Source organism: Gopherus evgoodei, chromosome 2 (assembly GCF_007399415.2).
Source record: "Gopherus evgoodei ecotype Sinaloan lineage chromosome 2, rGopEvg1_v1.p, whole genome shotgun sequence".
In the NCBI taxonomy this organism is placed as follows: domain Eukaryota; kingdom Metazoa; phylum Chordata; order Testudines; family Testudinidae; genus Gopherus; species Gopherus evgoodei.
Genome location: NC_044323.1, coordinates 83,959,413 through 83,986,343, shown reverse-complemented (window position 1 = coordinate 83,986,343; position 26,931 = coordinate 83,959,413). Strand labels below are relative to the sequence as shown.

The following is a 26,931-nucleotide window of genomic DNA, read 5'->3' as shown; positions in this document are numbered from 1 at the left end:
ATAGACTTTGATACGCCTATGGTGACGGTGGTGCCACTTGTCACAAATGTAATTCTGAAATTCTAAGTTTTAAGTGCAGGCCAAATGGAACAGCTATTGAGAGAAATTGCCAGTTGCCGTTTGACTTTGCGAGGCATAAAAAAACAACAGTTGTAGAAATTCAGCTTTAGGAAGCTTGCAAATATCCAAGGCTGGGTGGCACATGGAAATCCTAGCTGTGAGAGAGCTATTGAGGAATCCACTAAGAATGGAAAAAATACCATGTTTGAATAGCACCCGCAGCAGAAACACAAGGTACTATAGGGACAGGCCCACCTGGCACCATCCATAGAGGTAAATATTGTGGTTGGCATGAAAAAGGAACGGTTTATCTTACAATGATATTCACATTATTACAATAATTGCAATACTAGATACACTGACACCTTTGCAATATAGTGAAGAATTCTTGTGCAAGTTAAGGTACAGTACGGCTACACTTATGTTGGTGTGTAGAGTACAGGTATTGCACACCCAGCTAGCATGGCATATAAATAGCAGTGTACATGGTGAGGCATAGGTTAGGTGCGTACAGTAGAGTGCCCTACACACCTGAACCCTAGGAAGTATGTACCCTACATATCTCTCTATTACCCAAGCAGTGCCTTCCATGTCTACACTGCTGTTTTTAGCAGTGTTGTGTCCCACTGCCCCCACGCTGCTGGAGCTTTTCCCTGCTGCAGCAAAAGGCTCCAGCTGTGTGGAAGTTCTAGCACGGGGGATGGGGAAGGTTCTGACAGCTCCCTTCTTCTGGAGCTTTTCCACCCTGCCTTTGTTTTGTCAAAGCCTTTCCTCACCGCAATGAAAAGGTCTGGCAACAGTGAGCTGCCAGAGCCTTTCCCTGCTGTTTCTCCCAGTTTGGAACCTTTTACTGCTGCATGTAGCTACATACCACAGTGACAAGTCTGGACACAGCCTGCCTTTCACTGCACTGTGTAGCTACATGTACCCTACCTGCCGCCTCAAGTGTAGACAAGGTCTAAGAGAGAAGTAATAATCCCAGGTGCAGTACAGTCAAGAACCTGCATCACAGTGAAATTCAGGAGACTGACAAAATGTGATTTCTTAAGCGTGATAGATGATCTTTTAATGAGGATTGTTGAGTATGATTGAAAAAGCTAAAGGGAAGCACAGAAAAGATTAAATTCATAGTTACCAGTTAAGTATCCAAAATTAATTTTGTTTTAAATACCACTACTTTTATTTCTTCTTAAATATCAATGCTAATTAAAAATGTTTAACACTGGTACTCGTGCGACATTCAGCTGTGTGGTCTGTTTTGTACTGCTGTAGAGTTGAGTATTTTTGCTGAAGATGAAGTTTCCTATTTTGAACGTGTAAGACTGCAATGAAAAATGATAGTTTATTTTTTTTTAAACAGATACAACTGCAAATGTAGAGAAGAATAGGAACCATGGCTGCGTGCTTTGGTTTAATGTGATGTGATAAAAGCGTTACCCCTCAGAACATCTCCTAAATAGTGTTGATGTCCATCAAAGTATCTCAATTGCAACGACTTCCTCTACTATGGTCTTAACACCAGTGTTTACATAACAGGAGTTTGGTAGTCATTGCCTATATCCAGTACAAGTAAATGTGGAAAGATTACTGACATTTAACTGATAAAAATCTAAACATCCATTTCATTATACACACAGAAACCGATAAAATATTTCCATCAATAATAATTGAAAAGTACAGACCACTAGTGTAGGAAAAATGCTGCTTGAGAATGAATTGGAATTTGATTTAGGGATATTTACTTTGTATATTTTAATGTGATATTGATAGTTTGTGTTTTGGTGGTTGTAAAGCTTTAACTCTTTGAATATCAACATCCACTGTCATTAAATAATTCTGACACCTCTCCCATAATTTCCCACAACTGTGAAAATGTAAACCAATGCAAATTGAAAAATGCTTAAAATCCATACTTTTGTGCAACTATGAAGATTAAAATAGATAAAAATCTGAAAAAAACCCTGAAAAATGCACACCAATATTATCCATTGAAATTATAAATAAAGCAAATTCTCCCAAGTCTAAATACAAGTTAGATTGCTAAGCTAGAGAGAGGGAGGGTAATGAAAAATAGCTGGAGGATTCACATTCAAGGCCTGTCATAAACAGATAGTTAAGGGTTAATAGAACAGGAGTACTTCATGTCTCTTTTGCCTGTAAAGGATTAACAAGTTCAGTGAGCCTGACTGTCACCTCACCAGAGGACCAATCAGGGGACAGGATACTTTCAAATCTTGAGGGAGGGAAGTTTGTGTGTGTGCTGTTAGTTTTGGGTGCTGGTTCTCTCTGGGTTCTGAGAGTGACCAGATGTGCAACCAGGTTTCTCTCTAATCTCTCTGATACAGTCTCTTATATGTCCAGAATGGTGAATATTAGGTAAATAAGGTGAATTAGGCTTATGTGTGTTTTCTTTATTTGCAAATGTGTATTTGGCTGGAAGGAGATCAACTTTGTATTTTGCTTTTACTTTGGATTTTAATTTGTACTTGTATACTTAGGCTGGGAGGGTATTTCCAGTGTCTATAGCTGAAAGACCCTGTAACATATTCCATCTTAAATTTACAAAGATCATTTTTACTGTTTTTTCTTTCTTTAATTAAAAGCTTTTCTTGTTTAAGAACCTGATTGTTTTTTCATTCTGGTGAGACCCCAGGGGACTGGGTCTGGATCCACCAGGGAATTGGTGGGGAGAAAGGAGGGAAGGGGTAGAGAGAGGTTAATTTTCTCTCTGTTAGGATTACTTTCTCTCTCAGGGAGAGTCTGGGAGGGGGAGAGAGAAGGAGGGGGGAAGGTGGATTTTCCTCTCTGTTTAAGATTCAAGGAGTTTGAATCACAGTGATCTTCCACAGTAACCCAGGGAGGGGAAGCCTGGGAGAGGCAACGGGGGGAAAGGGTTTACTTTCCTTATGTTAAGATCCAGAGGGTCTGGGTCTTGGGGGTCCCCGGGGCAAGGTTTTGAGGGGACCAGAGTGTACCAGGCACTGGAATTCCTGGTTGGTGGCAGCGCTGCAAGTACTAAGCTGGTAATTGAGCTTAGAGGAATTCATGCTGGTACCCCATCTTTTGGACGCTAAGGTTCAGAGTGGGGGATTGTACCATGACAAGGCCACTTCTCTATTTGACACATAAACACTGTAGTCAGTTGCTGGGGTTTGAGAGGCAGCAGGAAGTTGTGTGTTTCTGTACTTAGGAAGGCAATGCATTCCGCTTGAGCTGTCTCTCAAAAGCATACTTTTAACATCAGTGTCACTTTGTGATTTTCCTAATGTCAGATCTAGTAGTATGACTGTGCTTTTGACTGACAATTCAGCAATGGAAACATTCCAACATCCATCCTAATTTCTAAAACTCTGTGGTTTTTTTTACACTTGATGTGATTGACCACATAACCCAGGAAGAAAGATTATGGAAGTGGGGAAGATTAATGCGTTGATGAAATAAGATTTGGTTTAGTCAAATATCTGGCACCAAATGCACATATGAACGTGGACTATGGTGTTTAATTTTATACTTCATTCTGTTGGCAAGATTTACATCTGAACACTTGCTGTTGTATGTATATGACAAATGTTCCATCTTTTAATTGTGTTTTAGTCTTTTTGTTATACATGTACTATGAGCCACTGCCATGTAAACATGAGAGTGTGGAGGAGGGAAATAAAAACAAATTGCAGGTCAGCTGTAAATCATATTGGCAGGTTGGAGCCCAAGGAGGAATGTACTGAAAAAACATTTCTAATTTAATGGTGCATTTTAATGTGAGCAGATGCCCAAGTCAGACACAAAAGGTGAAATCTGCATCCAGTTGCAGTCAATGGGAGTCTGACAGTTCACTTCAGTGGGGCCAGGATTTTGCCCTGAGTGTTTGACTGTTTTACAATGTAATAACCCAAAATATGTTTGAATGGTAGCCAGGTTAGTCTGTATCAGCAAAAATGAGGAGTCCTTGTGGCTCCTTAGAGACTAATACATTTATTTGGGCATAAGCTTTCATGGGCTAACACCCACTTCATCAGATTCATGGAATGAAAAATACAGTAGGCAGAATATATATTATAGCACGTGAAAAGGTGGGAGTTGCCTTAACAAGTGGGGGGTCAGTGCTAACAAGTCTATTCAATTAAGGTGGAAGTGGCCTATTCAGTTTTTCTGTGGTATGAATTCTTCATATAATAATATGTACCAGCCTAATTGGTATTTAAATACCATAGTGATAGACCCCTTAGAAACACCTACAAGAGCTAATTAAGATAAAATGCCGTTAAGTCTGATCTACTTTCATCATGTATTACAGTACGTCAGCCCCTATCCCAAGTTTCTACTGTACTTCTAATGTATTGTATAATGTTAAGGTATTGGGGGAGATAAATTTCATTATAACACCACTTTTGTTAGATCACCTTCCTTAGGAGCTAAGTGTTGAGTGGTTTTAAATAATTGTTAAATGGCTCACACGTTCCCATTGAAGTGAGTAGCAAAGCTCCCATCAACTTCAGAGTTGCAGGATCAGGGTCACAATAAGTTTCTGTGGGGCAAAAAATATATTAAATTTGATGGCTACAGCATTTTCTTTTTTCTTAAGTTTTTTAGCAGTGTAAACCATCAAAACAAAATTTGAGTGATTTGTTCAGCATTAAACATATTACTCTAATTCCCAAGACAAAATACAGCCATATACTATAGGTACTCTCGCGGTTTTTTGGTTGTTATAATTGTACAGGCACGTAAATGCTTTTTTAAAAATGTTTGTTCGATTTACATAACTTACTGCTTTTCTTAGTATATTTGTATTTCTTTGATCTTCTACAAATTCTCCTCTATGTTCTTCTGATTAAATAATAAGTCTGGGGACTTCTGCAGGATAGTAAGTAAATATTTTATCATTTAGAATTTTGAAGACCTCATTATGTTTTGAATTTTTTTTATTATTATTCTTCAACACCACACAATGGATGCAGTTAAGAAAGGATGTTTACTGCAATGCAGCATTTACTTTTACTTAGGTATTTGCAGTGTTTCCTATATTCAGAATGGTAATATTGCAAATGCTATGGAAAATGTCTACTTTATATAGTAAATATCCAGTTTTTAATGACACATGGCATAGCTGGTACTTTTATAAGTTATACAGTATGAGAAGTCATGGCGCCTGCTTGAGAAACTTATGCCAAGATTTTTATAAGTGACTACTAATTGTAAGTTCCTCAAATTTGGGAACCCTACCTGAGATATTTTAAAGCCACCTGATTCTCTAGACTATTCAATATTTTGTATACTTTTGTCATGTTTCTTCTCAGTGAGGTGCTAATTCAAATACCCAGGGATGAAAATTTAGATGTCAACAACATTGACTATTTCACTTCTTTTGTAAGAAAGCAAGACCACATGTGCCGTCTCATTTTTATGCTGTGAAGGGGTAGAGTTTAGCAGATACTACCACTAACCTATTTCCTTAATCAAAAAGCCAGTTCATGAAGCTTAGCAGAGCCCTGGACATATTCAAGCTCCACTGAGGTGAGCCAAGCTCAAAGAGCCCCGTGAAGCTTAGACAACAGGGACAATCCTATTTGAATCATCTGCACAATCTTTTGTGAGCAGCGTCTCATTTTGGTGACTCACATGGGCAGAGCTTGGAAGAGTACCACCATCTTCTTTTCCACAGTTGAACACCCTAGTGAATAAGCCACCCCTCTGAGTGACGTAAGTTACACTGACCTAAGCACCAGTGTGGACAGTGCTATATCAGTGGGAGAGTGTCTCCTGCTGACATAGCTACCACCTCTCACTGAGGTGGATTTCTTATGCTGAGAGGTGAGCTCTCACACATTGGCATAGAGCATCTTCGCCAGACGCACTACAGTGGCACCTCTGCAACACTGTAGCCTTCCAGTGTAGACCTGCCTTAAGTCTATTGAACTTGTACCAGAGATGAAGATACCAGCATAAATGAAGGCAGTATGTATACCAGTGGTGTAGTCGAGGGAAAACTGAGTTTACACGTTCTCATTTGGGTTCGTTTACCCACTTTTTTTTTCTTTCAACTACACCAGTGGTGTCTAGTGAGGAACAAAATTCAAATAAATTGTCAACTTCAGTTCACTTTTGATAAGCACCCAGGAGTCCAGATTGAACAGAAATAAATACTTCAAAGTTTATTTTTATTTATTTCATCACTTCCTTTCATGGCTACAATAAGATGTGAAGAGAGATGTAACAATAACATACATTTAAAAAAAAATCTTTTCGATCTTCAAAAGATTGTTTCTTGTTTACTGGGACATTAGTCCAGACACCTGGGCTCCCTGTTCCACGTGCATGAACAGACTGGCCAGGGGATCAGTAAGAAACTCCAGTTTTTGACATATTTTTTATAAGAAGCTTTTACAATTTATTGCACAATAAACCTACCTGGTGGCCAATAAATATGTAGAAGATAAGTTCTCTCTCTCAAACAGCTTACAGTCTGAATAAGAAACCATCTTCTCTTAACTCAAACCAGTCTGCTTAGAAATGTGAGATGTACGCTTGACACACAAAATGCCCATTAAAGATAAGGGAAGAGAGGTCTTTTCATCCCACAATAGTTTTAGCTAGAAATGGATCCAAACCATAACATTTGGATAGAGATTTAGAATGTTGAACCTCTCCAAATGTTGGGGTGTTTGAAAGCTGTAATCTTGATTCAGGTCTTTATAGAGGTGACAGGACATTTAGATTCTGATTTAGGTTCTGAGTCATCCTTAAAGTTTGGGAAGTATTTGGATTAAGGATTTTAGTTCAGGTCTGATTCTAAGTTAATCATCTTTTCTGAATGGGGCAAGAATTCCTTTCAGCACTGCTGATCTGTTTGGGAATCTCTTCTTTTCTGAAAAAAACAAGATATGAAAACTTCTGAAGAGGTGGTCGATGGCTGCAGAGTCTTGGAGGGAAAGTGTTTTCTGAGTGCTAGAGGAAGAGATTATAGTTATAGTCCCTTCCTAGATATTATCCTGCTGCTATCAGAGCTCATCTCTCTGGACAGGTGTTTAAGTTAGCAAGGGAAGGAAATTGTATCCTTATCTGTAAACTGAGTTTCTCCTAGCTGGCTACACCTCATCCTGTTGGTCTATTTATTTGTTAAAATAGCCTCCTGCTGGGTTTTGTTGGGGCTATTGTTGCCTGATAAAATTAATGTTTGTTTGAAAGTCTGTGGCTATTATAAAGAGCAACAAAGTCAGCAATTTCTATACTCTTCTCACCTAGAGCTGGTAAATCTGATGATTTTTGATTGTTCTGTCTGCATGTTTGTTTATGGAAGTGGATCAAGGAGCCCAGTTGCACAGATTCATGTGCCCTGCTAGGAGTAGCAGAATATGTATATTTCCCATATTTACATGGAGCTAATTAAGTGAATGCAAAGCCCAACTCGGTTTCAGGCCCTTCTCAAATCATGCAGTTCTTTTCAATTGCCTGTTGACTCTCACATCTTGACTCTTCCTTTTATGTAAATCTGGCAGCTCCTTTTCCCTCCCTCATCCCTTAGATTCCGCCTCTCCTCTCCATGTCTTGGGTCCCTAGTGCAGCTTTCTCCCCCCGCCCCCTCCCCACACTTTCTGGCTATCATATTATTTGGCCAACCCTGAAAGACTCTGGCTGATCGTAGTGCCGTTGTTGCTACAGAACTACCACAGCTTCCCATCACATAACTCCTGCAGCTCAACTACGTATTTCTAAGTCCATCAGCCTGACACTGAAAGATAGGTAGGATGGCCCAGGAACTAGCTTTGTTAAGGCCTTGGAACCAAACACTCCCACTGGTCATTGGCTCCCCCTGCATTTTGAAGGCACTGACTTGCCCTTTACACTGATCTGCAGTTTGTTGTCTTGAGGTCCTCACCATGAATTGGGGATCCCATACTCATCGTTATTTTTTTCTTCAGAGAATAGCTGTGTGGTGATAACATTTACTAAGTGAAATCAAGGGAAGCTGTATTTTGGAATATCATTTCCTGTAGAGAGAGAGCTTGCAGAAAAAATACCATATCTTAGTTGTAGTCAGCAGTTATATATCAGCAGCTCCTGTGTGCTTAGTCCATCTAGTATGAATTATTAAAATAGTAATAATAAAACCCCCCCACTATTTCTTGGTTGGCTGGTAGAAGGCTTCAAACCATGATTTTTAAAAAGCAGCTGTGCCTCTCAGGTCCTCTCTTTGTCCTTTCTTGTCTAAGGCAAAGCTTTTCTTTAATTATTAAACATGTATCATTCTCTCAGCCTGTCTTTCTCTGGTTTGTACATATATAAATCTGTGCATTGAATTTCTTTAAACTCTTCCCTTCTTGCTCAAAGGAAGAATCCTTGTTGCTAAGAATCAGTTTGTTTTTTATAGCTCTCAAAAATGTTATATATAATTGGTTATTTGCTTTAGGCAAGAATGTGTGGAATTGTTTCTCCTGATTTAAAAATAGCCTGCTGTCAGTCAAGGTTTTCAGAGTATTTTTGTGTTTTATAATGTTGAAATGTTTCTTCTTCTTGTGCATGGTTTATGCATTTTTCACAGATGTTTGACTTTGAAACCAAGAGCCACATAGGCACATATTAGGAAGCCTCAGTACTTAATTTGTCTACAAATGAACATATTCTGTAATAATAATAATACCTTGCTCTTAGATAGCATTTTTCATCATTAAAAAAAAGCACCTCACCATGTGAGTATTTATTTGTACTTTCTTTCTCCTTGACCAACAGAAATTGCTGGTGATTCAAATATGCCAGCAGCCTGCAGTTGATCAATCACATCTTTAGCATGCATTTATGGGGAGAGCGTGCTTATGGGTCACATTTTGTTGTTGTGGTTTACTTTTGGCATCCCGATATGTGATATATTGCTAAGCTTACTTTAGCTAATATTTTCCCAGGATACTTGTTCTAGAGCCAGATTGTACATTAAAATACTGCAAAGGCTTGACATTATAGAAAAATAATTTTAAAATTATCATTTTCTACATTTGTAGCAGATTCAGAGGAATAAATTTATAAAATTTTGGTGCTTACAAAATGGCATCATGACAACAACATAGGTGTTCAACTTGTAGAGGAGGGAGTGGAATGAACTGTTCTACAGCACCCCCTGTAGCCAGTTCAAAGCCGCATTCGGTCATCCTCACATGAGAGGATCCTTGTCATGTCGCTTGTCCCTGAATATGGAAGATAAGCAAAGAAAGAACATTTTGTCTCTAGGGCTCCCATTATCTCCCAGGAAAAATATATAGTAATAACCACTTTTAAAAATAAAAGACTTTGACTTTTCCCTTGTCTATCCCAAGAATAAGAAGAAAAGACTATCTGTTATCTTTCAAAATGAGGTCTCTTTTATTGGGGGAGAGAAGGTTTGGAGAGCCAGAAGTAAACACAGGATAATTTAATATATTTTTGAATGGTCTCTTCTGCAATAAAAATACCCAAATGGAGATGTTCTTTAAGTTGAAAACATCACCCCAGACGTGGAACAAGCCAAAGAATCTATCCTCAGCAGCTTGTGCCTCCAGATTTTTAAAGCATATTTAAGACAATTTAAAGGGAGACCTGTTCTTGTTTTTGCCTTATTAGAGGCATCAAATGAGATACAAACTGCTCTGAGCAAGGGCTTTCCAGAGGTCATGGCCTCTGGCTCTTATTTTGATTGTCAGTCCTTTTTTTTTTTTTTTGCTTGGAACTTTCCTTCCTTCCTTTGGTAAATTGCATGTCAAGCTTCGCTGACGAGGACTAGGAGTACGTGCTCGTTGGTGTGTTGAAGTGTTGGTAATGGGACATTTATTTGAGATGCGAACAGTTCGGTGTAGAAATCTTTGCAAACTACTTCCATCCCTGTCCTGTCAATTACTGCTTTTCCGTCCTTGTTCTTCAGCGCCGTTATTGTCGACCTGTACAACGTCAGTTCCCGTTTGCATTTTTTGAGGCTTCTGTGATCGTCAGCCGTCTTTAAGAGCCTTTCGTTTCAGTACTTCCTTTAGTCATCTTATCAGCTTGCAGAGGAGGGAGTACTCAAGTTTGTTGCCATCATTTTGCAAAATCCTACCTCAATGCCTCAAAGTGGGGCAGCGGTGACCCTGGTTTGTCTGACAGTGATGATAGCAGAGTATATTCTTCAGTAGGTCTTACCATGCTATTAAGGTGTCAGACTGCCAACCCAGGGAGGAGACAGTTGTCCTTCTTGAGATTGGGTGCTAGCTATATTGAGGAGATAAATGTGCCATGGACAGCTTAGCCAGTGGATGGCTGAAGAAATGGCTAAAACAACACAAATAAATAGGTCCCAGTTCCTTGCATGTCCCTCGATCCATTATATGGCGGTGGTGTGGAGTTCGATTGATGAGAAGCTGCTAAGAATCTCAAGGACTGCCCTCTCTTTACCTACAACTGCAGGACACTGACAAGGGATGACTCTATCAACCATCTAATGGAGGAGAAGGCAAGGACAGCCTGCAATGTCCTTGGTCTCTGTGAAACGTGATGAAAAAAGGAGATGGAAGTGAAGTGGAGAGACGGAAGCATCCTCATGTTGGGAAAAGGAGAAGGCAAAAAAACTGTTGGAGGAATTGGTTTGTCATCAAGGAATGATCTTCAGAAATCATCTCCTGCAAGTTCAGGTCCTTACAATCAGAGTGCTGTACCGCCAACTGAACAAGAATAGCACCCTAAAGATTATCCAAGATTATCTACACTTCCACAAGCACCAGTGAAGATGATAATGTGAAAAAATTCTATCAGGAGCTTGAGGAAACCCTCACTGAAAAATCCACATATATGATTGTGATGGGAGGCGTCAACGCCAACGTCGGGAGAGGGAAAGAAGGGGAAAAGTTAATTGGAAGGTATGGCATCAGCGAACAGAATTCATGAGGAGAGCGACTGGCAACTCTAGTGAAGACCAAAGAAATGTTCATTGGTAACACCTGATTTAAGAAAAAGGCCAAGAAAAAGTGGACATAGATCGTGCCCAGTGTGAAGAACAAGAACTAGATGGGCTATATTCTGATCAATAAGCGGCACATCGTACAAGACATTTCAGTAGTGCCATTGTTCAACGCTGTTAGTGACCATCGCTTGCTCAGAGTGAAGTTCTACTTCAACATAAAGGTGGAAAAGAAAGCACTACAAATGGCAAATCATAGACAGTGGCTGAAAATACTTGATGAGGCAATCCTGAAAGTGCACATTTCCAAGGAAGACTGGAATCTAATAGATAATAGAATTTACTGTAATGCTGTATAAAATTATTTCTTTCATGTTCTGTTCATTTTGAGAACTTAATGTCCTATATTGTATTAGTTTAATTTCCGTACTGCTTATCTAATTTTTTCAAACCAATTATTCTCCTTTGATATGTTTACATGACTTGATTTAAAATGTATCTAAGGGCAGAAGTAGGCCCTAAACACAATTGACTGTACTTCTGCACCACTCTATGAAAGGCTGATTAAAATAACACAACATCTGGATAGTTCTACAGCTAAGCCTAGAGTAGGAATCATTAAAATCAATGTCTTAGCAAGATTCTCCCAACACACTTGTGCTGCTCTCTTGATATGTTTCTAGTTTAATTTGGGAAATGAAAAATAAGAGTAGAATCAACCTCAAGCTTCTGCAGGACAGCAAAGAAATCAGGGGAATACCTTTCCCAACCTTCATCAAATATTGAGTGACCTATCCAAAATATCTAATGTATTAGACTCCAGATACCATGTGTGCCCCCAGATACACATGGAAAAATTATCCCTTTTGCCTGCTATAGTGAAAACAATATCCCATTTGGTTATCATGAAGCTCAAAGCATGGGTCTGTGATAAGGTATACTAGTAATTTGAGGCCTGGGAAAGTCTGGAAGGTGGCAAGGTCAGGAAGCTCTGAAATTTCATGCTAGGATTCTATGCAGTAATGCAAGGATTAACCAGAAGATGCTAGAAATAGGTTGGACCCATTTCCCCAGGGAATCAAACTGGATCAGCTGGCAGTTGAAGGTTGGGAGCTGCTGAACAGCCAAAGAGCCATGGTGAAGGACTTCAGCTACCCATGGATGGAATTTTGTGAGATTGTTTAAAACCTTTTTGGGCATTTCCCATGTGCTTTCCTTGAAGGAAGACGAAACCAAGAGACTTAGTTTAATTGAAGCTTATTTTTTATTTTACCCTATATCTACCCTAAAGAAAGAGTCAACTAAAGGAGAAGGGATTTGGAATACTGTTTCTCCTTTGTTCTGCTTAACGTTGAGTGAAGACCAACTCGAACTTTTGATTTACCACTTTTCCCGAAAGAGAAATTTTGCAACCAACTTCAGGGCTAAATTTAAAAATATTTTTTTCTTTATTTTCCTTATTGATTTACCTAGGTGTCTTATAGCCACAAGACTGCTTTTCCACACTGTTAAAACCACACACAAACACACTCAAAAAAACCAATCCTTGACTATTTGAAAACACAGTAGAGAAATTGGAGGTTGCAACTTGTCTGTGTTGGGTCTAGTAAATATTTCTGATATCCCAGACATCATCCCTGATTTCGTCCAGGACCCTATAGTTAGTTCATAGCAGAATATATTGCTTTTAAAAAAAAATTTACAAAACTGAATCACAATGATATTTTAAATAATTCATTTTTGAAGGATGGTAATGTGAAACTGAATTCACAGAATGTAAAACCAAAGTATTTACATTATCAGCAATAATACCTAACTTTTACATAACACTTTTCAGCCATAGATTTCAAAGCATTTTATAAAGGAGATTAGTATTTTTATCCTCATTTTACAGATGCACAGACTGAAACACAGGAAGATGAAGTGGCTTTCCCAAGGTCACCCAGCAGGCCATTGGCCAAGTTAGGAACAGAACCCAGATCTCCTGAGTCCCAATCCAGTGCTCTATCCACTGTATTTACATTACATTAACAATATTGACATTAACAACAGTTACATTTTCTGATAACAATATCATGTCATATATTACAAACCAGACAAACTTCTGCAAAGGAACAGGAAAATATCTACACTTTCACTCAGCATAGTCTCTTTAAGTTGATGAAAGTGTCTGCTGTATTGCTATAATAGCACAAGTACTTAAGCAGAAGACCCAAGACTCATTCCATGTAAATACAGTACTTTAGAGCCTCAAACCCCCAACACTAGCATTAACTGCATTAACCTAAATCTAAAGCCTTTTATTATAGGAATGTTTCTACTATTTTAATTGCTTATTGACATTATATGTGAAAGGAATATATAATAATGAGGTGTAAGGAGATCTGAGAAGACAAGTGTTAATAATGTGAAGAGCTAAGAATTTGGCAAGTTAAATAAAGAAATAAAGATTTTTTATCTGAATGCTTCAACTATACAGGTCTGTCACATCTTACACTGTGGTTACATTCCGCAGTCAGCGCATAAAGCGAAAATTATGTATAGTCAAAATTATATTGAGTGTAATGGCAGACGGAATCACCCGTACTATAGGTACAGTATTAAAATTGTTATTTTTCTTTTTTTTGTTTTTGCCGATGGCATAAAGCTGAAATCACGCATGTTAAATGCACATAAGATGCGACAGACCTGTACTGTCACTTTTATGCAGCTTTCCTAAGTATGTGCATGTCACGTTAGTTAGTAATCCTTGCAAATGACAGCAGGGAAACCAACAGGCATAGGGAATCTCTGAAGTTTTCCTTGGTGGAGAATTACCTCCAAATGTTTTGTTGGGGAGGGGAATTCACCATTTCCTTAGAAGAGGATGCAGAGCTGGACCACAAACTCAGCAGGACACTAGGGAGCTAGAAGGATACCAAGGCTATCTGTGTAGAGACTTCCTGACTTTGTGCACACTGAGGCTCCTTCCTTGCTCCTTAGAAGTATGGTTCCAACAGAGTCTCACTGACAAAGACTACCCTGCTGGTGGTTACACCAGAGACTATCACCAAAAGGGATCTCCATCACAGAAAGGGCTATTGAAAATTCAGCTGGGTTCAGAGAAGAATAATGCACAACTGGGTGTGTTCACTACAGGCCACCTACCACCTGCCTCTTCCTATTTGTGTATTCCTGGACTCGAAAGAGCCTCTGTGGAGTCTGTACAATGCCAATGGGAGGACGGATACTCCCATGTAGGTAGCTGAGACCCCCTGACTTTCTTCTCCAGTAGGGAAGGGATAGTGCATGCAGAGGATCTCTTTCTTGTGTGGCTCTGAGGGAACAATCAGTCCCAGTTAGTGCTAATATTATGTATATTCCCTTTCTGTGCAGATTATGGTGCCTGCTACAGCTGAAATGCTCATGATAAATCTTGCTATAAAGTGGGTCATCTACAAAGAGGCGATAAGCCCTGTTACTATTGCTAGTGGAATTTCTCCTTTAGCAAAAGTGGTTGAAGACAGGTGTGTTTGGAGCAGCAGGTCCAAACATCTGTGGCTAGGTTAACTATTCCGTATATGAAGCCATGGATTCATTATAAGCAGAATCTTGTATATATCCTGCCAACAATAATGGAGATGCACATTCCTGATGCATATACTTCCTTTTTTTCAGGCACACAGAAATGTAGGTTGAGATTAGGAGTTTCAGCCTTCCTTCAAAATCACTGGGAGGCACATGCATAAAACATGTGCATGACTTTGAAAATTTGCCTCTTAACGTTATCTGAAGTTTAATGTACTGAACACCCATCTAATTCGAAAACATATTCTGGATGAATTTAGTTAAATGTAATGTGGTGTAATGCCATGAATGGATCCTAATTTGCATGAGTTTATTATTAGATACCTTTGGATACTATTGACCTGATTTTCTGTACCATTTTAAACTGATAGAACTTCAATGAGAGTTCAATGTAGTTATGGTAGGTACATTGATGCAAAATCAATGTAAACAGAATAGAGAACCTGGCGCTGGAAGTTCTGTAATTACAGTCTGAAAAATCACCAAATATGGTCAGTTTTTATCAGTGTGATGTTAAAGCCCAGGCTAATCTGATAATGCAGTTATTCTTATGTGCAGATTTTTTGGACTAGTATTTGATGCTGACTATCTTATATTACAATTTTTAGAGTTCTGCCAGAAATGTGTAATTTAACAGTAAGGTTTTAAGCTCATTTTTATTTCTAGCTTTATGTAAGGTAAAGAACATTTTGTAATTAATAACAGTGTGTTCACACGGGCGGTAATTCTGGTTGTGTAATAGTGATTTTTAGGAATTTTGTAAAGGTAAAGGCAAAGCCATAACATTTCCACAACCCTTGAAAAGTAGTGAAATCTAATTTAGAAAAGAAAACAACTCCATTTCTGGTCTTCTTTCTTTCCCCAACCCCAGTGGAGATCGCCTCATGGGAGCCATTTAGCAGATGCTCAAGGACCTACTACCTATAAAAAACCATGAATCTAGGAAATAAACCCCTTGCTTTAAATTGAAGTTTTAAAACCCTCTTCTTCTGTATTTGGTTGAACACTTAATATACATATTTTCTTATTTTAGGCTGCTCATTCAGCAGAGCAAAACATATAAATGTTAAAAACAAAACTGAGCATTCAAAAATAAGAAACAAATTATCCTTTCTGTGTGAAATAAACCAAGTGGCAAGGGAAAGTAAGGGATGGCTTTAAGCATATAGAAATCTTTTTTGAACTGTACACAGATTTATTGTTTGAATACCAGAGTTTTTATGAGTGCTATTAAAATATATTTAATATAACTGGTAAACATGCTACAAAAGTCTGTGCAGTGATGCAGAAGCCTGGAAATTGAATCTTCCTTAGCCTTAAGTAGATTTCTACAGTATGGTAACTTTATGTATTTTCTGTGAGTTTTGTTATAAAATTGTTTGCATTTCATATGTATAGTGTTTTACAGCAAATTCAAAGGCAAGTTAAGCAAGTACAATTGTTACCGTTAAAAAAAATAAAAAAGGCAGCTAACTCCTCTTCCCCTATACTTTTAAATGAAAGAACTGTGGAAAGTGTGTGGTATCTCTTGACAAATGTTGAAGTTTTAACATTGGCCATTGTAATTATACAGGCATTATTATTATTCTGCAGAAGCATTTTGGGCAGCATGGAACTCGCTAAGCTGTTGGAAACTTTGGGTCACTCTGTGGTTATTTGTAGGGAACCGGGAATGTGTTGCAGGGACGTGGATGTAATCTCAAGAGGATGGGAGAGTTTGGAGGGTGAAACCAAGCTATTGCTTTGACAGAGTGGAAACTCAGAACGCAGGATGGACTGCAGTTCACTGCATTCCCTGATACTGAGTGACCTTATTGTTAGAGCTGGGCAAAAAATATTGTTCATGTCCCACAAATATTTTTGAGATGTCTGAATTTTTTTTTCCTGTTCCACATCGGGATAAAACCAAGAACTTTCAAAGTTTTTGAAGAAAAGAGTGAGAGACCCCAGAGTAGCCAACAACCTAGTGGTTAATGCACTCGCCGAGGATACAGGAGGCGGGTTCAGATTTTCTGCTCTGCCTGATTTGAAGCACGGATTTGAAGCCAGCTCTCCCCCATTCCAGAGTGCCCTGACCACCATGTTAGCTGTTCTGGGGCAGTGGTGGGCTCTCTCAATCTCACCTGTTGGAGCTATTCAACTTTGTGTACATAATTAACTATTTGGTGCAGGGGCTTATACCAGAGTAGGCTACGTCACAGGGGAGGGACCCCGGGACCATAGGCATTCTCTCTCACTGCCTGATTTGGAGCAGGGACTTGAACCCAGGTTTCTCACCGCACAAGAGTGTGACCTGCCCACCAGGACATTGATGGTCTCTCTCTGGTTTTGCCTTGCCATTCGATGCTGGACCTGAGAAAACTTTCCTAGCAAAAGTTTTGTCATATCTCAAAATCTTTCCTTATCTGCCATGTCTCTCATCCGACGAAGTGGATATTCACCCGCGAAAGCTCATGCTCCAATTCGTCTGTTAGTCTATAAGGTGCCACAGGACTCCTTGCTGCTTTTACAGATCCAGACAAACTATCCCTCTGATACATATACAAAGTAATCTGGCAAAATTTGAATGACAGGGCAATGATTTCTGCTTCAAATCCTAGTGATTACATTAACCACTCAAGCTTTGTTTTGATCTCATGAGAACCCTCAAAGAATAGCTTTATAATTTACTTCCTGTTTCTTTTATGTGTATCAACTTACACATAGTCAAAACCCATTAGTCAAATGTGCTGCTCATACAAACTAGGGGGCACAGAATGTATTCTGCGGAGGCGTGAGAAGACAGAGTGGAGAGCGCTGGCCATGTGCTCAACTCTGAAGGCAGTTCTGCTGCCAGCAGCAGCGCAAAAGTAAGTGTGGCATAGTATGGTATTGTCACCCTTACTTCTGCACTGCTGCTTGTGGCGATGCTGTCTTCAGAGCTGACCTGGCGGAGAGCTATGCACTATATACTTAAATGGCTCTGTTTTGAATTAATGCTTTTCTGTTTTTAATATTTAGTGAGAGTTGCATGTTGATTTTATTTATAATCAGTAAATGTACTTGTGTGGTAGGAGGGGATGCATAAACTACTACAGACACAACAAAGTTTGAGAACCCCTGTTCTTATACAACAGGATAGCAGAAAATGAGGCTAAATATGTCTCTTTAACAATTTACAAGCTTACATAGGAGGAAGGAATTTAAAATAATATCAATGTATTATTTATCATCTAATTACAGTCTGACGTGTCGCTCATTTCCAATTGATTATTTATAAACACTAATCTGATGGCTGTACCAGCAACTGGGAAAAAAACCCCAACTGATACAGTGTCTATAAAGTGAAAAAGCGTGAATCATTCATTTGGTGAAACTGCTTCCCCGGCCATGAAATTGTTATCAGCTTAGGTTAGAGACTAGCGCAGTTAGCATGGGATTGATGTTGGGCATGTGGTATGTTCACTTCTGATCTTGGTACTGGCTGAATCTATTCTTTCCCTTAGCAATTGCATTGCCTGCTATGCATTTTTAAGAACATGGCACGTGTTAGGCATGCTCACATTCACAGTGCCCATCAGCAGTGTAATTGGTTCAGCAACAATTAGCAGTGAGTTTCCACTGGCCTTCATTACATTTATTTTATGATGTTTAATAAAAGATACAAAGGCCTTTGGTGTACCTACACTTCCCATTATCAGGAGCATGTGTGAATGAACAAAATCCAATGTTTTCACTAGGTTGGATTTTAAAAAAAAGAGAGATTGTATCCATGGTACATTTGTATACAGATAGTGCTTTAAAAAAATCAGTATCTCAGTAAGGTTTTAGCATAATAATTTCTGTTGTTAAGTGTACAGTACTTACCAGTCTCATGATATGAATTTACTCAGCCCTGGGCATGATTTCTACATGCCCTTTATGGAGAAGTAGTATACAGGATACTTTCAATCCCCAAAATGTCATAGTAAATGCTTGTTTTATATTCTTGAACCAGGCATTTATATTTGTTCTTCTCTTAATCTTAGAAAAGGCAAATACTCATTATCTACAGGCTCGAAACCCCCCCACTCTTCAGCTGGCCAGCTCTGCAGACAGCATCGCCACCAGCAGCAGTGCAGAAGTAAGGGTGACAATACTGTACCGTGCCACCCTTACTTTTGCGCTACTGCTGGCAGCAGCACTGCCTTCAGAGGTGGGCACATGGCCAGCGGCCAGCACTCTCCACTCTGTCTTCTCACGCCCCCCCAGAATACATTCTGTGCCCCCCAATTTGTGTGTGTTTGCATGCATAGTTACTGCAGTATTCATATCTGTTGTAATCATTCAGTACAGAGCTACCTGAGCATAGAAGAGAGACCAAAGGAGCAGCAGAAACATGCCCAAGGTAAAGAGCCGCAGGAAGCCAGAAAGAGAGCAGTAATCATGAGCTGCTAGTGATTAATTCTGAGGAAAACGGTTGAGAGAAGTGTCTAGAGCTGGAGAACCCTGCCAAGTTACAGGAAGACTTGTCCAGTTACCCTTTGGAAGAAGAGGAGAGCCAGCATAGTCAGTGCAAGCTGGGACCATAAGCAAGGGGTTGACACTGGAGGGAGGTCCCTGGGAACAGCGGTAGTGCTCACAGTCAGAGACCTGGAGAGTGTAACACTGCAGGAAGTCCATGGGTAGAAGACCCGAATGGAGTGCTGTGGGAGGAGCCCAGGAACAAGGACTTGGTCCTGGAAGAAAGTTCCACTGAGCAAGGTAGGACTTACAGCCAAGAAGGTCTGGGGAAGTGAAACAGTGCAGAGAATCCTCTTGCGGGAGACCTGACTTGGGACTATAGGAGAATGCTCGTGGGAGAGAAGCAGGTCTTGGAACTCTTGTGTAAAAGATGTGGAGAAGGGGGCCCCGAAACAGAGCTAGAGGAACAGCGATTGAATGGTTAATGACTCCCTTGGGTGGGTGACCTGGGAATGGTGACCTTTGAATGGGATTGAAAAGCAGCTGCTTTGTAATCTTGTTTTATTTTGGAGAGTTTGAGGAGCTGTTTTTACTATGAGGGGGCTGTGGTACTTTATTTGAATAGAAGCATTTGAATTTATCATTGAGACATTTCTTTGCATAGGTGACTAAAGAAGAAACTGAGGCAGGTGCACTTGTCATGCTGCAGCCTGCCTCTGGAGGTACATGAGGCAGGGACCAAATTAAGACAAAGGCCATCTAAGCCCCTGAGATAAAATGTTGGCTTTTCCCTTTTCAAAAAGTTTCTGTACAATGTTCTTTTCTAGCAATAAAAACAACTGGAATAAAAGACCTAGAAAAAGTTTGGATCTGCTGCCCAGTTTTATACTACAGTAATAATTTACACTGGGTTACATACTCTCATTACTAGGTTATGGCATATAATGTGATGTATAGTAAGGTTTGGATAAAACTCAAAACTGTTTAACACTCATGAAAGTTATTGGATCTTCGGAACCAGTTTGCCTTTTCCTGCTGGAGCTTGCCTGTTAGCTGTGAGAGTGAGTGCCAGGATTGCCTTTTATTCTCTACCTTGTTGTCCTATTTATTTCATGACTGAGCAGTGGAAATGGCCTAATTCAAAGTACTGGTCATCAGGCCCTCCAGTGTCATTCCATTCCTGAAGTGGTGTTGGTGATCCCTCATTCTCTAATAGACTCCTTTGCTTCCCTCTGTACCGTCTTTTCAATAAACTTTTAACAGCTGAACAGTTTCCATATTCTGGACAATGCAACCTATTGGCTGCATTGGTGCTTGACGGTGATTTAGTGAGAGTAGCACCTCAACAATGAAGGAGAAGATACCAGTAGTATTGCCAAGCCCAAGCATTCAAATACCATGAGCCATGCCTGAAAAATCATAAAGTTGAAAAAATAAATAAATAGTGAGCAATTTTTATTTGCTTTCTGGTTTCTGAGCCTGTAGGGTTCCTTTGCTTCATGTTCTCAGTAGCAGGAGCTGTTGTCTGGCTAGCTAGGACAGCATAGGGAGCAAAGTCTAGGCAAAGCAACAAGATAGGGCAGACCCAGAGTTTCCTACAAAGTTCTAAAGACTCTTGATTCCTCTGTGCATTTCCTTTCTATCCCCATATACACATCTTCTGTAAGCCTTTGCTCCCTTTTAGCTTAGGGAGTGTCTACTCTTTGAGCCGGTGAAGTAATTCCAAGCTCGAGGAGACTAATTGAACTAGTGCACTAAAATAGTGAAGTCGTGGCAACGCAAGCAGTAGGGGCTGGCTGCTCCCAGTATGTAACAGGCGTCTTGCACTATTTTCACTACATGTGACTGTGTTCAGTTGTGTACACTCTTAGTCATTTGTTTAGAGAAGAAGCCATATAAGCTGATGCATAGTCCATACTTATCACACGCTTCTAGAGATTAGAGAAGCAAAATAAAGAGTAGGTCACTTTGGTCTGTTCCTCTACACGATTGTTTGGATGATTGTTCCCTTCATAATTGCTTTGTCTAGTCTAGATTTCAACATCTACAGCGATTCATAGATTTTACGGTCAGGAGGGATCATTTAGTCTGATCAGTTGTTTAACCCAGGCCAGGTGATTCCTGCATCAAGCTCAGAACTTCTGACTGAGCTAGAGCAATGGTTCTCAACCTGCGGCCCAATCAGCACAGAGCTGCAGCCCATGTGACATCCTCGGGCCCATACAGGGTAGTATTGAATGCAGCCTAGATATGCGGCCCACAGTAGTAAATAGCTTGAGAACCTCTCAGCTAGAGCAGTGGTTCTCAGCCTTTTCGGGCTGGTGACCCCTAACAGTAAGGATTATAGTACTGCACACACAGCAAATTTTACTTAGTAATGATAACTCAATTGCCTGCAAACTGTATTGGTGATGGAACAGATTCATATCTGGATCAGTTGCTCAGATGCTATCATCATGGAAGGGGGATCCTATAAAGCAAACTAGATAACTGTTATGACAACTAGTGTGAAATGAAGCAACATATTTTGAACTAGTATTTTTCATATAAGGATCCCAATTTTTCATACAATGTCTTCCTAGAACCTATGGAGTTTAGATACAATCTGTATTATTGTATCTATTTTACAGATGGGTAAGGTGAAGCATAGAGAACTTAGTGTTCTGTCCAAAGTCAGCAAATAAATGGCAGACTTGGGAAGAAAATCCAGGAATGCTGACTCCGTCTCATTTTTACCTCTAGTGCAGTGGTTCCCAAACTGAGGTTTGCAAAATGTTACAGGGGGTTCTTGGGGAAAAATTTCCCTAATGGCAGACAGAGCTGTCCCTAGGGACCCCAGGCAGCACAGGGCCAGCAACATGCAGTCCCTGTACGTCCAGGAGCTAAGCAGATCAAGCAAGCATATCTATCACAGTGAGGAGTTTTAAACTTCAAGACTCCTTATAAGAAATGGAAAGGGAGGTGGATATTTTTTGCTGTTTTTAAAATTAAATAGGCAGCTTGTATTGTTTTTAAAATTATTATGAAGAGCAAGTTTAGGCTTTGTTGTAATGTGCGTTTTTTCCTGGACTGCTCAAGACCTGAATGCTTGTGTAAGAGGAACTCTTTGAAATGGCTTCTTAAATACCTTCACGCTGTTTCACATCTGATACTCCTTGAAAAAACACAGGAACCTTGTCTTATAACAGGCTTATTCAAAGTGATCCACGCTACGAAAGTGAGATCTTGGAAGAGTGTTGCCGTTTTCATAATGTAATAAAAATACTGAAATGACAAATAATAATAAATAATGTATAATAATGTCATAAAACAGATTTTATATTTCCAAGATCACTGCTTTTATAATTCATACTCTGGTAAAGGAGAGAATCCCTGGAAATATTCATTTTAGCAGGGGGTTCGCGAGACTTGACATTTTAGTGAAAGGGGTTCACAGGTTGTTAAAGTTTGGGAACGACTGCTCTAGCGCTAGCTCATCACAAGTGTGTTGTTATGACCGTATTCAATCGATTTCCAAATTACAGGTACCTATAATTTGTATAATCTGATTTGCAATACATATCTTCAGAACACCAAGATACCTACTGTAACAGATCATAAATCTTAGTATTAAATACTCAAGCTGCAAACCTGGCCTCTTTTTTATGAAGCTGGCTAAATTCCTTTAGGACATTTAAAAACAAATTTAAGCATGGCAGCTATAATTAATGTTTTTGACACAGTATAAAAAAGAAAAGAGGACGGGGACCATCAATCAAAATTTAATCGAGAGAATTAGACCTATGTTCCTAAACCGGCTTTTGTGTAGGATGACATGCCAGAAAGCAGTGACTGAAGTTAAATACTTAGTTTTTTTACATAAACTGTCACAACAAGGCCTTTTGGTTCAATCAGAAGAATTAATTAATTAACTTTTAGTCTGACAATATGAGTGTACATTTCTATTTCCTAAAATACACATGTCTAAAACAAAGTTCTGTGGCAGAGTTAGATTTGATGGTAGACATTGTGGATACCTTTGCCTCCTTTACATTAAAGGTTCATACAAATGAATCACAAATTGGAAAAGACAATGCGGGGGTGGAAGGGGCTTCCTTTCTCCCTTCCCTTTTGTGTGGCAGTGTAATGATTAACCACAGTTTACCTCTTTACTACTACAAATGGTTTTCCTCCCTTTACATTTCCCCATTTTTAAATACAGTCTGCTCACGCTTTTAAACATCATGAGCCAAATTCATCCCTAGCATAACTACTGAGTTTGTGGAGTTACCCCAGGAATTAATTTGGTCCAGTTTATTCACAAATTGTATTCCCTTAACTTGTCCCTGAAGTGATGGTCTCATGTCTGTTTGAACTGTGATATTTATTTCTCCTGGACAGTCACAGAAATAAATAATTCCTCCTGGAAAACAAATGTCTTAAATAAAATAAGCCTCTCCTTTGGAACTGCATAGACATTCTTCTTATGTTTGATCTGCCTATCTGGCGTAACTAAGCAATACTGTATTCTTCAGCTATTCCGAGATGGATCAATATCACCAGTGGCTAAGTAGGTCTGTGGTGTTAAATATTCAAAACATCTCATGCATGCAGAACTCCGTTTAATACCAAGGTCTGTGTAGGTTTGGAAAATATACCTTTTATATCACTGTAATTGCATTCCTATTATACTTTAACTTTAGAATTGGTTTGTAAGGTTTTCGCAAAATGGACTGTTTTCACTTTGAGTTATGAATTTGAGAGGTGGAAATGGCAGATAGGAAGATGAATAACACAGTACTATGGGCTTTTTAGAAACGTACCAAGTTTTGTTTACAGTGATTTATATACTGAATCTTAAACCAATTTCTGAATACATATGTGCTAATAAATACATCTTTTTATCTGTTCTTTTAGCAACAGTGTAATAAAAAAATGTTAATTTAAATTAAAGTCAATGAATCATGATTGTTTTCCTGTATGTTAATCAACATGTCCTGCTGTATATGAGTTTTTGACATTATCCTGTGTTGTTTGGTCATACTAAATAATGATGATCAGTCATTAGAAGTGGCCAAACTTTTCATTATAGTACTGTTCTATGTAAATGTAGGCCATTTTTATTTAGGAAATTGGTCACAAAACAATCCTGATTTTCTTCTAGTGTATGCATTGATCTTAAGTGTTTGCAGAGTAATTTCAATGACTATTTTGCAGCCTATACAGTGTTTACAAGCTGCTCACTTTAACTAGATGCTCTTTGTTGTTTATATTTTGTGGTCAGTTGCTTAAGTCACATGGTATTGTTTCCACTCTTCAATTGGATGGCTGATGCATTTTAAATAGTAGAAAAGCAAATAATGAATATCAAATCTCTGGCATGAATTTTTGGACTAGTAAACACTTGTGCTAACGCTTATGGAACTTTCATGGTTTGGAAATATTTTAGCTAATAACCAGCAGTTGGTCCAATATTTGCCCTTGTTCAGCAACATTTTTAAATCTCATTGAAGTTAAGCATGCAATTAAACTGAATTGGGGCTCTTGGAATAATGTAACCTCATGAATCAGATCAGTTTTTTAAAATACTGTCCAACCAGCTCTTTCACTTTTGTACAGTGGTTTTCATCTTCGACACATTCTAAAAACAGTAATGAATCGTTAAAAACCCCTATTAACTATTAACAAAGAAGAGGGCCACAGATGTGAAGTCATATGGTTTGCTCCAGAACATGGTCCAGAGAGTTGGTGACCTGCCCAAGTGCACAGTCAGAGGCATGATTAGACTACAGAAGCTCCTGATTCCCTGTTCTGTGGCCAGACTGTGCATTTCTATCATGCATTTTTCCCATAGAAGGCTGTTTTGGGGACCTGATGCTGCTGTAAGTAGAGGACTAAATGATGTACAGAGAGAATTCCAAATGGAGGATTATTTTGATTAGTCTTTTTGTTTCTTCTTTTTGGTTCCAGTGAGATGAAGCAGAAACTCGATGAAGAGGGTAACAAGTGCAGCATCCTTTCTAAGCAGCAGAAGTTTAATGAGCACTGTTGCATTCGCTGTTGCTCTCCTTTTACGTTTCTCATCAATAGCAAGCGGCAGTGCCAAGACTGCAAATACAACATCTGCAAGAACTGCAGCTCCTATCAGAAGAAGGACAAGGCATGGCTCTGCAATGTCTGCCAGCAAGCTAGGTAGGTGCATATTGTACCACTGCCAGGTACAGAACAGCTGGACTGAAACCTTGATTTGACCTTTCCTCCTAGTCCCTCTCTTCGTCAGCTGTTAACAGTGATGAGGTGAAAGACATAAGACACAGAATACTCTAGAGTGCCTAGAAGTTATTAAGAATTGCTTTGGGCCAGGAATGTTTTATTCTAAATCTGCTTTGCTGGATTGATAAACCAACAAGTACCAATTGGATTTAGTCTGCATCAGGGGTGTGAGCCTTATAATATCTAGGTTACTAACAGGTAAGCACAGATGGTTAAAAGGTGGCCAGCCATTTTGCAGCACTCACTTGAGAGTAAGGCCGGGAGGGTGAAGAAGAGTCTCTCTCTCTCAGTAGATTATCCTGCAGTGAATTTGCCTGGAATGCTTTTCTAAACGACAGACTTTCCATAAAACATTAAATGCTTCAAAAAATACACTCCAAACAATACCATAATTTTCACAACTGGGACTAGTTCAAAAAATGCTGCCTGATAGAACCTTGGATAGAATTGCTTCCCCCCCCCCGTGTGCCTGAGATAACCAACCCTTTTAAGCCAGCATGAAAAAAAACCCAAACCAGTAAAAAGATCCAGCCCAGATAAAACAGTTCTTCGAGGGCAATCTTCCTGGGAGACATTTGGTCTTGCATGGTTCTGTTTCAGTTATGGTAGTTTAACTAAAACAAACTTGGCCCAGGGTGGCCATATAATCTCAGTCCTCATCTGTCCTGGTGGGGAAATGGATAAAGGAGACCACCCTGATCCCTTTTCCAGGCTCCAATTCACTCCTGTCTAAGAGGAAGCACTGCTGTTTCTTATCGGGAGCTCTCCTTTAGCCCACTGAAAGACTTAGATATTAATGACATCACATGAACCATGCCTGTCAGCTCCACCCTTTGCCTGATTGCTAGGTTAGGCTCTGGTGCCCTGATGCAGCATGAAATACCCTTTCCTGCCTCCCTACAGCACAAAGAAGGGGAGCAACAGAGGCATAGGGAGAAGAAGAAGCAGCAGACCCCCCCCTCCACACACACATGCACTAACGTCCGCATTTATATCAATGCAACCCCATTGTGCTTGATCCAGAACTTATTTACAACAGTGTAGATCAGGAGTAATTCCAGTGTGTTCAACAGAGTTGCACTAGTGTAAGTGAGATCAAATCAGGCGCATTGTATTCCACATAATATAAAATCTTATAATAATATTGCTTGGTGGCAGTGTCATCTCTTCAACAGCTAGCAAATGCAATTGCTGACCTTCCCACTCTCCCTCTCCCCCGCTCCCTCCGCTCCCACGCTAGTGATCAGTCCTGGAAGAAGGTGTTTATTTTTGTTTTGATCATCTACTGTAATTTAAGGCCGTGTTCCTGCAAGTTAAAAATATACAGAGGAAACTTATAAAAGATAATCAGTGCGGCTAATTCGACAGAATATTTGGTTATTATCTAATATAAAGCAAGAATATAGAATAGCTTTGACAATGGAAAACTCTTCTCTTCAGTCTGTCTACCTGTATTTTGTCCCTTTGTTCTCAGACTATGTTAGGTAAAGAGGAGGATTTTGTGGGTAGTGTAGATAGTTATGGACTAGATGCAATAAAACACTAGCAAATAGAAAAATAATTGCCTTTTGATAAGGGTTATTTCAGCTAGAGAGAATGAGAATGGAATGCTGCTGCTGTGTGTTAAAGTTTGGTTTCAAAAGCTTAAACCTTATGAAATCTTGTCTAATTTCGAACTTCAACCTAGGAATTAAATTATCCAGGTTTCATCAGAATCTGTTCTTTGCTCCCTTGAC

The 26,931-nt window shown here is 39.4% G+C and overlaps 1 protein-coding gene across 5 annotated transcripts in view; it reads left to right on the top strand.

Annotated features, from left to right (window-relative positions):
* The window catches only part of MYRIP (myosin VIIA and Rab interacting protein), a 400,451-nt gene that overhangs the window by 164,456 nt on the left and 209,064 nt on the right, over positions 1-26,931 (top strand). For 4 of the 5 annotated variants that reach the window (XM_030551207.1, XM_030551206.1, XM_030551208.1 and 1 more), the window contains one exon: positions 24,893-25,114. In XM_030551207.1, coding sequence (XP_030407067.1) covers positions 24,893-25,114 — 222 coding nt within the window. Of the gene's footprint in view, positions 1-24,764; positions 24,805-24,892; positions 25,115-26,931 lie in introns of those variants that run through there. The other variant, XM_030551210.1, reaches the window with a different exon arrangement.